The following is a 17,510-nucleotide window of genomic DNA, read 5'->3' as shown; positions in this document are numbered from 1 at the left end:
AAAAGAATTCACCATGTTATCATGGTCGATGAAACGGCTAAACCCTTCCTGAAAATGTCAGGAAGCCTTCCTCTACCGTCAGGAAGCCCAAATAAAACGTCCAACCTTCAGAAGGATGCCGTTGTCAAGACGTACCTACTCAGAGCACTCACTTCGTCCAGAATATGGGGGATCTTATTCCATTTTGTGGACTGGAGCCAAAAGAGATGAGGGAAGAACTAAGCCCTCATAACAGTGGTAATACAGTACCACCTTGGTAACAAGGAATGGAGATGGCCTGAGGACAACCTTGCCTCGAAGGTAATAAGGGAAAAAAGTCTGAAAGAGCAGAGAAGCTAGCTCCGAAGACTCGTCAGAGTGAGAATATCGCAGAGGAGAACGGGACGACTTTCCCTGATAGTAAAGTCTGCCCGGATGAAAAAGGAGCCTACTGTAAGGCTCCTAGGAATAATAAGGTCCCAATGATCTAACGGTATGCGATAGGGAAGAACTACGTGTGAAAACTCCCTGTGAGAAAGTCCCTACTTGCAGTTGTGCTGCGATAAGGAGAGAAGATACTAGCTCCGCAAACAAAAAACGGACGTGGTCAGTGCGGATCTGAGGATCACTGGGGCCCCTTTCTGCTTCCGAAAGGCTTTCGGAAGCAGTGGAAGGGGAGTTATGGAAACTGGTACCACGGCAGAACCAGAGCATGGAGAGCGATGGCTCTTGGATCTCGAGGCCGAACCACGAACTTGAGTACATTGGCCTTCAGTCTGGATGTCATCCCACCTACAACTGGAGAGCTCCAGTAAGGACAGATCTGATGGAAGACTTCGGGGTGAAGTTCCCACTGACTTGAGGCGGAACCCTGACGGCTGAATTTGTTTGCCGTTCAGAGTTCTACTTCTGGGATATATACTGCCGAGATCACTGAATAATAGACTTCGGCCCATCAGAGAAAGTGAGGTACCTCGGTTATGGCGCCTGACCGTGGGTACCTGCTAGATGACTGACGTAAGGCACCGCCGTGGCATTATCCAATTGAATTCGGATAGGGTGACCCGCCAGAAGGCAGTGGACCTGCTGTAAAACTACCGTTCGGATCTCCAGAACAATGATGGGGAGAAGAAGACTGGCATTGGTAGTTACTAATAACCATTGAACCGGGAGAAAGGCCCTGGATGAAGAAGGAGCTCAGAGACTATTGTCTGAAAGTCTGTTTGACTTGCTGAAAACGAGCGGAGCGAAGGAAACCGCTTCCATTGTCGTCACCATTCTTCCTCGGAACTCTCTTAGCAAATCGAATGAAATGAGGGGGTGAGTAATCAAGTCCTCAGAACTCTCCTTGCGCGAGCTCCCTGTTGAAGGGCCATGACCTTGTCTCAAGGAAGAATTACCATCCTTCTAGAAGTGTGCAGGATCATGCTCAAAAAGGATATCTGCTGGGCTGGAAATGAGGAGAACTTGTCTAAGTGTAGCTGCCAGCCCAGGAGAGAAGGTATCGCAAGAGATATAGACGACTCAGCGTAGTCCTGAAAGGGCGGCTAGACAGACCAAACAGGGCAGGACGAGCACGCCTCTAGAGTGCAAGAGAAACATGACATCCGCCATGACCCGAGCGAACACTCTGGGTGCGGAAGCAAGGCCGAAGGACAAGGTTGTGACTTGAAAATGCTGCTGACGAATGGAAAGGCGAAGGAATTTTTGCAGAGGGCAAGCAACCCGAATGTCGATGGATGCCGGAAACTGCACCTTTTTCGGTTGAAGTAATGGCTGAGCGGAGGAACTCCATCCAAAGAAGGAGGACCATGTCAAAGGTTGTTAGAAGTTTGAGGTCCAGGGTCGATCTTACTTTTCGTTCCCCTGTTTGGAACCAAGATCCCTTAGATCTAGACTGTGCTGGACAATCCTTATACAATCCTTTGTCAGTCTCCCGCTCAAAGGATTTGATTGGCCAGTTGTTGCTGGTGTGAATCAGGGTAGTTAAGGTCTCCAGCCAGGAGACCATTGCTCTAACAATCCATGCGGCCGCTAGGATAGAGCGCTGGACCCGAAGCCGCAAGACGGAACGAACCAGATTTGCTATCTGACAGTCCGTGGTATTTTTAATTGATGACCCACTGAAGATGGATCCACTCACCATTGGTGCGCGTCATTGCATGAAGCCGCCGCGGATGTGGGTTTCAGCGCTGTTCTGTGCAGCGTGGACGGTGCAGGGATAAGCCTCAATCCATCATCCGTTTGTTAGGGAGGTGGAGAGGAACCGTCCGCCTCCTTGTGCCATCCGCTTTCACAGTGGTGGGACAGTGGGGGCTGGTCGGACGCCATAGAGAGGGGCCTCTGTACAGCCACGGAGTTCAGTCCGGGTGGACAGGGCCAGTTGTCCGGCATTAGGCCTGGCTCCAGGAGAGGATACATGGAGGCGACACTCCATGTGGTCGCCTGCTGCTGGTGTGGGGAGATCGGGACCATGAAAGGAACCGTCGCCCCTGAAGTGAGCTCAGGCATGGCTTCCCACGTCGCAGGAGAGGGTACGGGGAGGTATACTCGCCGTGCTCGCCTGTTGATGGTTCGGGGGAGATCAGAACCTTGAAAGGAACCGTCGCCCCCTTCACTCCGTTAATTAAAAAATAAAAATTTACAGAAAAGTAAACAATAAAATAAAAACGTTGGGGTCTGAAACAGACCCATGTGCCTCCTACAGACACTAAGCAAGAACTGGTTAGCTGAGAGCCAGCAGGAGGGTGTATACTGCAGGGGAGGAGCAAATTTTTTTTGTATCACTTAGTGTCAGCCTCCTATTGGCAGCAGCATACACCCACGGTCTGTGTCCCCCAATGAGGCGAAGGAGAAAACTTGGAAAACTTAATGACTCGAGTATAAACCTAGGGCAGGAAATGCAGCAGCTACTGGTAAATTTCAAAAATAAAAATAGATACCAATGAAAGTTAAATTAATTGAGACATCAGTAGGTTAAGTGTTTTTGAATATCCATATTGAATCAGGAGCCCCATATAATGCTCCATACAGTTTATAATGGGCCCCATAAGATGCTTCATACAAAAATACGCCCCATATAATGCTGCACCATAGGTTAATAATGGCCCCATAAGATGCTCCATAGAAACATTTGCCCCATACAATGCTGCATAAAGGTTAATAATGGCCTCATAAGATGCTCAATAAAAAATATGCTACATGTAATGCTGCATTAAAGTTGATTATGGCCCCATAAGATGCTCCATAGAAAATATGTCAATGCAATGCTGCTGTTACAGCGGCTGCTCACCGCTCTGTTCCTGGTCCTCAGCGTGCCGCCTCCGCTCCCCTCGCCTGCTCTTCTTTCAGCGCTCGGCGCGTTGTCCTCTCCTCCTCTCGGGCGCGCCATCTTCTTCCGGCATCGCTCGTTCCTACGCTCCTACTTCCGGCGCTCCTGCGCAGGCGCGCAGGCTTCAGCATTAGATACAGTCTCACAGCTCCGGATCACCTAGCACCGGATGTGGTGCATCTGCAGCCAATCACCATGGAGAGCACGGTATTTCAGGCCACCTCCTCTGCTCGGAGGTGCCTGAGTATCTTTAGTGTTTGCTTAGTCTCTGGCCGTTCGCTGTGTCTCTGTACTTGCTCTGCGCTCCGGCGCTAGTATTTACTGTGTTTGTTTTCCGTTACTTTGTTTCAGTTCCCTGTTGTGAGTTCTGTTTTTGGGCTCCCTCTGGTGGTTACTGATGGTACTGGGTGATTTGTGTTCTGCTGTCTCTGGTGTCCACCTGTTCTATTAGGATTTGGGAGTTTCCTATTTAACCGGGCTTTCTTGTCATTTCCCCGCCGGCTATCAAGGTTTTCAGAGTGTTTTGTTACCTCAGCTTCTGGCTTCAGTAATCTTCAGGACAAGCTAAGTTTTGATTTTCTTGTTCCACGTTTTGCTTTATTTTTGTCTTGTCCAGCTTGCATATAATTGTCTCTTTGCTGCTGGTTGCTTTAGTGGGCTGTAATTGCTCCTCATGTTCCATGAGTTGGAACATGAGTTCAAGTAATTACAGGATGGTTTTTTGAAGGGTTTTTTGCTGACCGCGCAGTTTACTTTTGTATCCTCTGCTATCTAGTTTTAGCGGGCCTCATTTTGCTGAATCTGTTTTCATACTGTGTATGTGCCTTCCTCTCATTTCACCGTCATATGTGGGGGGCTGCTATTTCTGTGGGGTATTTCTCTGGAGGCAAGAGAGGTCTGTGTTTCTTCTAATAGGGGAAGTTAGATCTTCGGCTGGTGCGAGACGTCTAGGATCAACGTAGGCACGTTCCCCGGCTATTGTTATTTGTGTGTTCAGGTTTAGGGTCGCGGTCAGCTCAGGTTCCATCACCCTAGAGCTCGTTGGTGCTTGTCCTTTTGTGATTCCCTGCCATTGGAATCATGACAGTATAGCCGGCCAAAATGTTTGGGCTGAAGTAGGAGGAAAAGTAGTCTGAGGAAGTTTTTCTTTTTTCTTCTCTCCTCTGAGGTTGCTGCCTAGCCTTAATTGCAGCCAGGCTGATTTTTTTTTTTTTTTTCCTCCTCTTAATCCTTGAATGGCTCTGACCTTAGCTGTTTATCATGGACGTCCAGAGTTTAGCTTCCAGCTTGAATAATCTTGCTGCTAAGGTTCAAAATATACAAGATTTTGTTGTACATGCTCCTATGTCTGAACCTAGAATTCCTATTCCAGAGTTCTTTGCTGGAGATAGATCTAGTTTTCTGAATTTTAGGAACAATTGCAAGCTGTTCCTTTCCTTGAAATCTCGCTCTTCTGGAGACCCTGCTCAGCAGGTTAAGATTATTATATCTTTCCTGCGGGGTGACCCTCAAAATTGGGCATTTGCATTGGCACCAGGGGATCCTGCGTTGCTTAATGTGGATGCGTTTTTTCTGGCATTGGGTTAGCTCTATGAGGAACCTAACCAGGAGATTCAGGCTGAAAAAGCTTTATTAGCTCTCTCTCAGGGGCAAGATGAAGCAGAAATATATTGTCAAAAATTTCGGAAATGGTCAGTGCTTACTCAGTGGAATGAGTGCGCCCTGGCTGCAAAGTTCAGAGATGGCCTTTCTGAGGCCATTAAAGATGTTATGGTGGGGTTCCCTGCGCCTACGGGTCTGAATGAGTCTATGACTATGGCTATTCAGATTGATCGGCGTTTACGGGAGCGCAAACCTGTGCACCATTTGGCGGTGTCTTCTGAACAGGCACTTGAGACAATGCAATGTGATAGAGTTCAGTCTAGAAGTGAACGGCAAAACTATAGGCGGAAAAATGGGTTGTGCTTTTATTGTGGTGATTCAGCTCATGTTATATCAGCATGCTCTAAACGCACAAAAAAGGTTGATAAGTCTGTTGCCATTAGTACGTTACAGTCTAAGTTCATTCTGTCTGTGACTCTGATTTGCTCATTATCATCCATTTCCGTCGATGCCTATGTAGATTCAGGCGCTGCCCTGAGTCTTATGGATTGGTCATTTGCCAAACGATGTGGGTTTAGTCTTGAGCCTCTGGAAGTCCCTATTCCTTTGAAGGGAATTGACTCTACACTTTTAGCTATGAATAAACCTCAGTACTGGACACAAGTGACCATGCGTATGACTCCCGTTCATCAGGAGGTGATTCGCTTCCTGGTATTGTATAATTTACATGATGTTCTAGTACTTGGTCTGCCATGGTTACAAACTCATAATCCAGTCCTTGACTGGAAAACAATGTCTGTGTTAAGCTGGGGATGTCAGGGGGTTCATGATGATGCACCTCCGATTTCTATCGCTTCATCTACTCCTTCTGAGGTTCCTGTATTTTTGTCTGATTATCGGGATGTTTTTGAGGAGCCTAAGCTCAGTTCGCTTCCTCCTCACAGGGATTGCGATTGTGCTATAGATTTAATTACTGGTAGTAAATTTCCTAAAGGTCGTTTGTTCAATCTGTCAGTGCCAGAGCATACTGCTATGCGGGATTATGTTAAGGAGTCCTTGGAAAAGGGACATATCCGTCCATCTTCGTCCCCTTTGGGAGCAGGTTTTTTTTTCGTGGCCAAAAAAGATGGGTCCTTGAGGCCTTGTATAGATTATCGTCTTTTGAATAAGATTACCGTAAAATATCAGTATCCTTTGCCTTTGTTGACTGATTTGTTTGCTCGCATTAAGGGGGCTAAATGGTTCACTAAGATTGATCTTCGGGGTGCGTATAATCTTATACGAATAAAGCAAGGTGATGAGTGGAAAACCGCATTTAATACGCCTGAGGGCCATTTTGAGTATTTGGTAATGCCTTTCGGACTTTCTAATGCTCCTTCAGTCTTCCAGTCCTTTATGCACGATATTTTCCGTGAATATCTGGATAAATTTATGATTGTGTATTTGGATGATATTTTGTTTTTTTCTGATGACTGGGAGTCTCATGTTCAGCAGGTCAGGAAGGTGTTTCAGGTCCTGCGGGCTAATTCCTTGTTTGTAAAGGGCTCAAAGTGTCTCTTTGGAGTCCAGAAGATTTCTTTCTTGGGGTATATTTTTTCCCCTTCTACTATTGAGATGGATCCAGTCAAGGTTCGGGCTATTTGTGACTGGACGCAGCCTGCATCTCTTAAGAGTCTGCAGAAGTTCTTAGGCTTTGCTAATTTCTATCGTCGTTTTATAACTAATTTTTCTAGTGTTGTTAAGCCTTTGACGGATTTGACTAAGAAGGGTGCTGATGTTGCTGATTGGTCTCCTGCGGCTGTGGAGGCCTTTCGGGAACTTAAACGCCGGTTTTCTTCTGCTCCTGTGTTGCGTCAGCCTGATGTTTCGCTTCCTTTCCAAGTTGAGGTTGATGCTTCCGAGATTGGAGCGGGGGCGGTTTTGTCACAGAGAAGCTCCGATTGCTCGGTGATGAAGCCATGTGCGTTGTTTTCTAGAAAATTTTCGCCCACTGAGCGGAATTATGATGTGGGTAATCGGGAACTTTTGGCCATGAAGTGGGCATTTGAGGAGTGGCGTCATTGGCTGGAGGGTGCTAGACATCGTGTGGTGGTCTTTACTGATCACAAAAATCTGATTTACCTTGAGTCTGCCAGGCGTCTGAATCCTAGACAGGCTCGTTGGTCACTGTTTTTCTCTCGTTTCAATTTTGTGGTTTCATACCTGCCAGGTTCAAAGAATGTGAAGGCGGATGCTCTTTCTAGGAGTTTTGTGCCTGACTCCCCTGGAAATTCTGAGCCCACTGGTATCCTTAGGGATGGGGTGATTTTGTCGGCCGTCTTCCCAGACTTGCGACGTGCTTTGCAGGAGTTTCAGGCGGGTAAACCTGATCGTTGTCCGCCTGAGAGACTGTTTGTTCCGGATAGTTGGACCAGTAGAGTCATCTCCGAGGTCCATTCTTCTGCGTTGGCAGGTCATCCTGGAATATTTGGTACTAGAGACTTGGTGGCCAGGTCTTTTTGGTGGCCTTCCTTGTCGAGGAATGTGCGTTCTTTTGTGCAGTCTTGTGAGGTTTGTGCTCGGGCTAAGCCTTGCTGTTCTCGAGCCAGTGGATTGTTGTCACCTTTGCCTATCCCGAAGAGGCCTTGGACGCACATTTCCATGGACTTTATTTCGGATCTCCCTGTCTCTCAAAAAATGTCTGTCATCTGGGTTGTGTGTGACCGCTTTTCTAAAATGGTTCATCTTGTACCCTTGCCTAAGTTGCCTTCCTCCTCTGAGTTGGTCCCTCTGTTTTTCCAGAACGTGGTTCGTTTGCATGGGATTCCGGAGAACATCGTTTCTGACAGGGGATCCCAGTTTGTGTCTAGATTTTGGCGGACATTCTGTGCTAAGATGGGCATTGATTTGTCCTTTTCGTCTGCATTCCATCCTCAGTCGAATGGCCAGACGGAGCGAACTAATCAGACCTTGGAAACTTATTTGAGGTGTTTTGTTTCTGCTGATCAGGATGACTGGGTTACCTTTTTGCCGCTGGCCGAGTTTGCCCTTAATAATCGGGCTAGTTCTGCTACCTTGGTTTCTCCTTTCTTTTGTAATTCGGGGTTTCATCCTCGTTTTTCCTCTGGTCAGGTGGAGCCTTCTGATTATCCTGGAGTGGACATGGTGGTGGATGGGTTGCATCGGATTTGGAGTCATGTGGTGGACAATTTGAAGTTGTCCCAGGAGAAGGCTCAGCAGTTTGCTAATCGCCGTCGCCGCGTGGGTCCTCGACTTCGTGTTGGGGACTTGGTGTGGTTGTCTTCTCGTTTTGTTCCTATGAAGGTCTCTTCTCCTAAGTTCAAGCTTCGGTTCATCGGTCCTTATAGGATCTTGGAAATTCTTAACCATGTGTCGTTTCGTTTGGATCTCCCGGCATCGTTTGCTATTCATAATGTGTTCCATCGGTCGTTGTTGCGGAGGTATGAGGTACCTGTTGTTCCTTCGCTTGAGCCTCCTGCTCCGGTGCTGGTGGAGGGAGAATTGGAGTATGTTGTGGAGAAGATCTTGGATTCTCGTGTTTCCAGACGGAAACTCCAATATTTGGTCAAGTGGAAGGGTTATGGTCAGGAGGATAATTCTTGGGTGGTTGCCTCTGATGTTCATGCTGATGATTTGGTCCGCGCTTTTCATAGGGCTCATCCTGGTCGCCCTGGTGGTTCTCGTGAGGGTTCGGTGACCCCTCCTCAAGGGGGGGGGGTACTGTTGTGAGTTCTGTTTTTGGGCTCCCTCTGGTGGTTACTGATGGTACTGGGTGATTTGTGTTCTGCTGTCTCTGGTGTCCACCTGTTCTATTAGGATTTGGGAGTTTCCTATTTAACCGGGCTTTCTTGTCATTTCCCCGCCGGCTATCAAGGTTTTCAGAGTGTTTTGTTACCTCAGCTTCTGGCTTCAGTAATCTTCAGGACAAGCTAAGTTTTGATTTTCTTGTTCCACGTTTTGCTTTATTTTTGTCTTGTCCAGCTTGCATATAATTGTCTCTTTGCTGCTGGTTGCTTTAGTGGGCTGTAATTGCTCCTCATGTTCCATGAGTTGGAAGTTGGAACATGAGTTCAAGTAATTACAGGATGGTTTTTTGAAGGGTTTTTTGCTGACCGCGCAGTTTACTTTTGTATCCTCTGCTATCTAGTTTTAGCGGGCCTCATTTTGCTGAATCTGTTTTCATACTGTGTATGTGCCTTCCTCTCATTTCACCGTCATTATATGTGGGGGGCTGCTATTTCTGTGGGGTATTTCTCTGGAGGCAAGAGAGGTCTGTGTTTCTTCTAATAGGGGAAGTTAGATCTTCGGCTGGTGCGAGACGTCTAGGATCAACGTAGGCACGTTCCCCGGCTATTGTTATTTGTGTGTTCAGGTTTAGGGTCGCGGTCAGCTCAGGTTCCATCACCCTAGAGCTCGTTGGTGCTTGTCCTTTTGTGATTCCCTGCCATTGGAATCATGACAGTTCCCTCTCCGTCCTTGGTTCTCTCCGCCTCCTAGCCACAGGTGTTTTAATTACAGCAGGTCCAATACCCCTCCACAGAGAGAGAGAGAATTTTAGTCTAGGAAGAGGTTTCACATGCACCCATTCAGATGGAGACGTTTATTCTCAGCGAGGTAAGGCAAGTGTAGGACCTGGTATAAGAGAGATGCCGTAAAGGGGCTACCAGGTACACATAAAATTGGCCATTTTTATGCGCTAAACGCTCTCATTTTTCATATTTCTAGTGCAGTAATGCAGTTCAATTTTCGTGTTTCATATTTGCATGTTTCAGCGCTACAGTGTGCTGCCTTATTTACTTAACCATATAAAAATGTGCCACATGTAATGCTCCATACAGTTCATTATGACCCCATAAGATGCTCCATATAAAAATGTGCCACATGTAATGCTGCTGCAATAATAAAAAAAAAAAAGACATACTCACCTCTCGTCGCTGCCCGCTGCTCCTCTCCGTCCAGTCTCCCCGCAGTGACTGTTCAGGCAGCGCGCACACTAACACGTCATCGAGCCCCTTGACCTGAACAGTCACAGCCAAAAGACGCGGAAGACGTAGCGGCGCCCTGCGGTGGAATGGGGAAAGGTGAATATGAAATGCTCACCCTCGCCGTTATACTCACCTGCTCCCGGCGCGGTCCCTGGCAGCTTCTCTCTAAGACAGATGGTCTCCGGCACCTTCTTCCTCTGTTCAGCGGTCACTGGTATCGCTCATTACAGTAATGAATATGCGGCTCCATCCCTATGGGAGTGCAGTCCATATTCATTACTTTAATGAGTGGTACCACGTGACCGCTGAACAGAGCAAGAGCTGCCGGAGACCATTGGACATGCAGGCCAGGAACCGCGCCAGGAGCAGGTGAGTATGTGACAGCCACCTCTCCCCCTCACCCGCCGACAATGACTCAAGTATAAGCCGAGAGGGGCACTTTCAGCCTCAAAAAATGGGCTGAAAATCTCGGCTTATACTCAAGTATATACGGTATGTTTAAGACACATACATATATCAGTTGAAGTGTGCATTTTAAACACTATATATATATGTCTTTATAGACTTCAGGAATACTACATAAACGCTAATTTCACTTACACTTTCTCTAATTTGTGAGTCCAGAAGATAATTGTAGGGACAAAAAACAATGTCAGCTTCCATCATAAGCTCACGAGCTGCATAGTAGGCGCAAGCACGAAGTTTTTTTCCAAGGCCTACAAGCTCTTCAATGTCCCATGCTTGATTTAATCCCAGTCTATATTGCAAAATGTTCTGTTCACTCATCTTTTGAGCACCATAATAGTAACGACAAGACGGACCCTGAAATAGAGACCAATAAAACATCAACATGAGCAAGTACAAATCGTTATGATTAATTTTCTTAAGGATTTTAATAGCAGAAATGCACATCATTGAAAGGTAGGCAATGGTGTAAATTAACAAAATAATCGGTACTTACATGTAAATATATATATATGTATTTACACACACAGTTGTGCGCAAAGGTTTACATACCCTGGCAGAATTTTTGCTTTCTTGGCCTTTTTTCAGAGAATGTGAATGATAACAGCAAAACTCTTTCTCCACTCAAGGTTAGTGGTTGGGTGAAGACATCTATTGTCAAACTACTGTACTGTATTTTCTCTTTTTAAATCATAATGACAACCCAAAACATCCAAATGACCCTGATCAAAAGTTCACATACCGTGTTTCTTCTTTCTTAATACCGTATATTGCCCACTCTAACATCAATGACAGCTTGATGTCTTTTGTGGTAGTTGTGAATTATTTTCTTAGATGGTAAAGCTGCCTCCAGTTCCTGTAATATATTCAGTTATATATATACAGTGGGGCAAAAAAGTATTTAGTCAGTCAGCAATAGTGCAAGTTCCACCACTTAAAAAGATGAGAGGCGTCTGTAATTTACATAATAGGTAGACCTCAACTATGGGAGACAAACTGAGAAAACAAAATCCAGAAAATCACATTGTCTGTTTTTTTTTATAATTTTTTTGCATTTATGGTGGAAAATAAGTATTTGGTCAGAAACAAACAATCAAGATTTCTGGCTCTCACAGACCTGTAACTTCTTCTTTAAGAGTCTCCTCTTTCCTCCACTCATTACCTGTAGTAATGGCACCTGTTTAAACTTGTTATCAGTATAAAAAGACACCTGTGCACACCCTCAAACAGTCTGACTCCAAACTCCACTATGGTGAAGACCAAAGAGCTGTCAAAGGACACCAGAAACAAAATTGTAGCCCTGCACCAGGCTGGGAAGACTGAATCTGCAATAGCCAACCAGCTTGGAGTGAAGAAATCAACAGTGGGAGCAATAATTAGAAAATGGAAGACATACAAGACCACTGATAATCTCCCTCAATCTGGGGCTCCACGCAAAATCCCACCCCGTGGGGTCAGAATGATCACAAGAACGGTGAGCAAAAATCCCAGAACCACGCGGGGGGACCTAGTGAATGAACTGCAGAGAGCTGGGACCAATGTAACAAGGCCTACCATAAGTAACACACTACGCCACCATGGACTCAGATCCTGCAGTACCAGACGTGTCCCACTGCTTAAGCCAGTACATGTCCGGGCCCGTCTGAAGTTTGCTAGAGAGCATTTGGATGATCCAGAGGAGTTTTGGGAGAATGTCCTATGGTCTGATGAAACCAAACTGGAACTGTTTGGTAGAAACACAACTTGTCGTGTTTGGAGGAAAAAGAATACTGAGTTGCATCCATCAAACACCATACCTACTGTAAAGCATGGTGGTGGAAACATCATGCTTTGGGGCTGTTTCTCCGCAAAGGGACCAGGACGACTGATCCGGATACATGAAAGAATGAATGGGGCCATGTATCGTGAGATTTTGAGTGCAAACCTCCTTCCATCAGCAAGGGCATTGAAGATGAAACGTGGCTGGGTCTTTCAACATGACAATGATCCAAAGCACACCGCCAGAGCAACGAAGGAGTGGCTTCGTAAGAAGCATTTCAAGGTCCTGGAGTGGCCTAGCCAGTCTCCAGATATCAACCCTATAGAAAACCTTTGGAGGGAGTTGAAAGTCCGTGTTGCCAAGCGAAAAACCAAAAACATCACTGCTCTAGAGGAGGTCTGCATGGAGGAATGGGCCAACATACCAACAACAGTGTGTGGCAACCTTGTGAAGACTTACAGAAAACGTTTGACCTCTGTCATTGCCAACAAAGGATATATTACAAAGTATTGAGATGAAATTTTGTTTCTGACCAAATACTTATTTTCCACCATAATATGCAAATAAAATGTTAAAAAAACAGACAATGTGATTTTCTGGATTTTTTTTTCTCAGTTTGTCTCCCATAGTTGAGGTCTACCTATGATGTAAATTACAGACGCCTCTCATCTTTTTAAGTGGTGGAACTTGCACTATTGCTGACTGACTAAATACTTTTTTGCCCCACTGTATATATATATATATATATATATATATATATATATATATATAGATATATTTATTATATATATATGTATATATATATATATAGATATATTATATGCATATATTCCTGGGCTGTCTAGCATGAACTGCGTGCTCTAGATCTCCCTAGAGTGGCTCAATGATATTGAGGTCAGGAGACTGAGATGGCCACTCTAGAATCTTCACTTTGTTCTGCTATAACCAATGACAGGTCGACTTGGCCTTGCATTTTGGATCGTTGTCATGTTGGAACGTCAAGTACAACCCATGGGCAGCTAACCATGAGTGGAAAAAAGTTTTGGAGTTATCATTCATATTCTTGAAAAAAGGCCAAGAAAACAAAAATTCTGCCAGAGTATGTAAACTTTTGAGCACAACTGTTTATATATATGTATATATATAAGTAGAAAAAGAGGAACGGCACAAGAAAAAATCCCTTAAAGGGAACCTGTCACCCCCCAGGTGTTTGAAACTAAAAGAGCCACCTTGTGCAGCAGTAATGCTGCATTCTAACATGGTGGCTCTTTTAGTTATTGGTGCTGTAAATGCAGAAATAATCCATTTTGTAATTTGTCCGAAATACCTGTCTTCAGTCCTGGAGGCAGATCTTTCCCCCCTGCTGCAGACGCCTCACAGCCATCACTCAAGCCTTCTTGGCACCGGGCGCCGCCTCCTCAGCGCTGTTTTGAAATCTGCCGGCGCTCTTTTGTCATGCCTGGGGCAGGCGCAGTGAGCGCTGCCCGTCTGTCCTCATATGCAGTCTCGATGACTGCGCCTGTGCGGCCGCCCTGCTTGTGAATAACAGCCCCTCAGTGTCTTATGATTTATTCACACTGCGGGACTGGGATTCCTGGGTATGCGCACTGCGTGTCTAAGCCACTCACCCAGGTTGCAGTGCGCATGCCCAGGAATCCCAGCCCTGCAGTGTGAATAAATCATAAAACACTTAGGGGCTGGGATTCACAAGCAGGGCGGCTGCACAGGTGCAGTCAGTGAGACTGCATATGAGGACAGACGGGCAGCGCTCACTGTGCCTGCCCCAGGCAAGACAAAAGAGCGCAGGCGCCGGCAGATTTCAAAACAAACAGAGCTGAGGAGGCGCCCGGCACCAAGAAGACTTGAGTGACGGCTGTGAGGCGTCTGCAGCAGGTGGGGAAAGATCTGCCTCCAGGAATGAAGACACGTATTTCGGACAAATTACAAAAACGGATTATTTCGGCAATTACAGCACCAATAACTAAAAGCGCCACCTTGTCAGAATGCAGCATTACTGCTGCACAAGGTGGCTCTTTTAGTTTCAAATGCCTGGGGGGGGGGGTGACACGTTCCCTTTAAAGCATGCACACTTCCCTGACCAGCATTCCAATGGCCTTTCAAAACAGAAAACAAAAAGGGAAACAGCACAAAAAGATGTAAAAAAGGGGACTTTATTTCCTTGTGGCGTGGCAACGTTTTGGATAAAACAAATCCTTTCTCAAGTTGATTTTCAAGTGAGAAAAACATGCATATGTGTCTTTTTATAGTGTATGTACACTTTTAGGTTCAACTGTATATAATACATAGATATAAAACACACACCACGAGTGTATATATAGAAGTTGAGCTATGTGTATTTTTACATTGGAAATACAAAAGATGAAATTATCCAGCAAATATTTATATAAAAAGAGCAATTCTCCTTTCAACTTGTCTCCTGCAGCAATAAAATTATTAAGCATCTTAATATCCTGCTGCAGGAAATCCTGAAACAGGAAGGAGGTCCCTTTAAATCATTCCCCTCCATGAGAATGCTGCCTTCATCTTGTCTTGGCTCCAAAGGCTGGGTTGCTTTAAGCAGCTCATTCTACAACAGAGAATCTGTTAGCAGATGCCCCGTCAAAGTGACTGCATTTTCAAGAGGACATTCAACTAGGTTTAAAGAGCTTTCACAAGCCGTGCCAGAAATACGGTTACAGCCCAAAACGTCTTTGTGCTGAAATGTCTTCAGGGCTCTATAAAATTCCTATAAACATTTTAGGATTCCCAAACCAATGAAGGAAATGCAAGGATGCTTTAACAGTCCAGTGGGAGCAGAGACAGGTTTTCATACAATATATACTGCATATATCTGGCTCAGGAAGAAGTGGGTCTAGATGTTATTTTTAAACCAAGAGGAGCGCTGAGCTCTTGTGCATATATGCAACACCAACAGCGAACAAAGTAAGGCATAACTTTAAAAAAATACAATACAGGGAGCAAATACGAACCCTTCCTTCAGTGATAAAAATAAAGAAAAGACACATTTTGTTATCCACTTTCTCTTAGTACTTATGGTACCTTCTTATCTCGACACAAAATTCTGTGTAACTTAAAGAGGTCAGTTTTAGTATGTTAAACTGGCCACATTATGATAAAGCGGACGCAGAGCTGAATAAAACATACTTTTAATTTTTTCCCAACAATCCTTGCTATTTTCATCTCATAGCAGTCAGTGTGGGAGGAGGGAGTACTGCAAAGCTGTGTCATTACAAACTCCCCCTCACACTGATTGCTGTGAGATGAAAGCTGCAATAGGTATTTGTATTGGCACTCAGCTATGCAATACTCTACTCTAAGGGGGTGCTTTCTTTTTCTGCTTATAAATGGGCAACGTCATGAAGGAAATAATTACCACCCCCCACAGATGTATCTCTGCCAATTTCTCCCTTAGTTGATGATGTTAGAATCTAAAACGTATAAGTAAAAAACATAAAAAAATAAATATGTTTTATTCAGGTCTTTATCATGGTATGGACATTTTAACATCTAAAACTAAAAAAAAAGGTCCTCTTTAAAAGGCATTTGCTGGCAACAACAACAATTCTGATAATCTGGTCTAAACAAAAGCGAAATGTTAATTAAAAATGGCCAAACTTTGGAAAGTCAGCCACATAGAAAAGAAGCTAAGAAAAAAGAAAAGAGAGAAAAATTACCATATATTGGGAAACCCCTTTATATTTTCAGACTTTGTATGACACAAATGACCAACACTATTTTCTTGACCAATATCCCTTGCCACAGGAAAGGGGGGGATGCAACTGAAAACTCAGGGTTAGGCCGGGATCACACATGCGAGAAACACGTCCGTGTCTCGCATGTGAAATCCAAGCTCTGGCACCGGCACTCCAGAGCGGAGCGTGCGGCCGCATAGCAACACATGGAGCCGCACGCTCCGCTCCCAAGTGCCGGCGCCAGAGCTTGGATTTCACATGCGAGACACGGACGTGTTTCTCGCATGTGTAATCCCGGCCTTATTCACTAAAGAATAAATGTAATTCGGAAACTTATAGGGGTCATATAATTTTTAATCTGTGCTCCCGATGATTGACAATTTAGACCAATGGTATGGTTTCAGGGCTGGCCATAATAATGCTACAAACAGAGGTAACTTTGCTTCTGCAGCATCAGAGGTGAGCAGTGGCACTGAAGCGGGATGGATCCAGTAATCCGGCCAGCTTTAGAGCAGCATTTCCAAAGTCTATAACATAAAGCTTGTAGCAGCTGCTCTCCTTGACTTGAAGTCCAGCTGATAGACTGCAAAAGTAGTAAGTAACTTAGGCAATAAGCAGTAGAATTAAAGAAACCCTCGCACTTGAGAAAGGAGAGGTTGTTTACTAAGAAGTAAATTGCAAAGACTGGTGGTGACTTAACGGAAATAGCTGAAAGCGAATGAGCTAAATTGTTTCGGAACTTCTACTCATGTTTATGAAAGTTACAGAAACCCTGTAGCTCAGCTGGTTGGTAGCTTTCTGCCTATGCACAGTGTACACAGAAAATTACTTATCAGTGGTGAGGGTGGGGTTATACAGGGCTCATTAATATGAAGGGCTACACAGAAGCAGATTTACTAGCCCTCTTGTGATAATCTCCTGCTGATAACACTGATATTATCAAAACTACAGCCAGCAACTCATTAAGTGACACATAGCCAGAATCAGCGCCACTGTCTCTACATAATGCTGCTCTCTCATTAGGTGGCACAAAGTTGGTGATAGATTCCCTTTAATAACGGATGTCTCTTATGCTTTCAATATACAGTTGTGGCCAAAAGTATTGACACCCCTGCAATTCTGTCAGATAATACTCAGTTTCTTCTTGAAAATGATTGCAAACACAAATTCTTTGTTATTATTATTATCTTCATTTAATTTGCCTTAAATTAAAAAACACAAAAAGAATTGTCCTAAAGCCAAATTGGATATAATTCCACACCAAACATAAAAAAGGGAGTGGACAAAAGTATTGGCACTGTTCGAAAAATCATGTGATGCTTCTCTAATTTGTGTAATTAACAGCACCTGTAACTTACTTGTGGCACCTAACAGGTGTTGGCAATAACTAAATCACACTTGCAGCCAGTTGACATGGATTAAAGTTGACTCAACCTCTGTCCTGTGTCCGTGTGTGTACCACATTGAGCATGGAGAAAAGTAAGAAGACCAAAAAACTGTCTGAGGACTTGAGAAACCAAATTGTGAGGAAGCATGAGCAATCTCAAGGCTACGAGTCCATCTCCAAAGACCTGAATGTTCCTGTGTCTACCGTGCGCAGTGTCATCAAGAAGTTTAAAGCCCATGGCACTGCAGCTAACCTCTCTAGATGTGGACGGAAAAGAAAAATTGACGAG

General features: G+C 44.8%; 1 protein-coding gene across 3 annotated transcripts in view; it reads right to left on the bottom strand.

The window, feature by feature from the left end:
- Positions 1-17,510, bottom strand: part of BRIP1 (BRCA1 interacting DNA helicase 1) — a 567,171-nt gene that overhangs the window by 286,990 nt on the left and 262,671 nt on the right. For all 3 annotated transcript variants that reach the window (XM_069757210.1, XM_069757211.1, XM_069757212.1), the window contains one exon: positions 10,498-10,719. In XM_069757210.1, the coding sequence (XP_069613311.1) occupies positions 10,498-10,719 (222 nt within the window). The remainder of the gene's footprint in view (positions 1-10,497; positions 10,720-17,510) is intronic.

This window comes from Ranitomeya imitator, chromosome 3, assembly GCF_032444005.1.
Source record: "Ranitomeya imitator isolate aRanImi1 chromosome 3, aRanImi1.pri, whole genome shotgun sequence".
In the NCBI taxonomy this organism is placed as follows: domain Eukaryota; kingdom Metazoa; phylum Chordata; class Amphibia; order Anura; family Dendrobatidae; genus Ranitomeya; species Ranitomeya imitator.
Note: the sequence above shows the minus strand (reverse complement) of the source record. Positions and strands in the feature narration are given on the sequence as shown.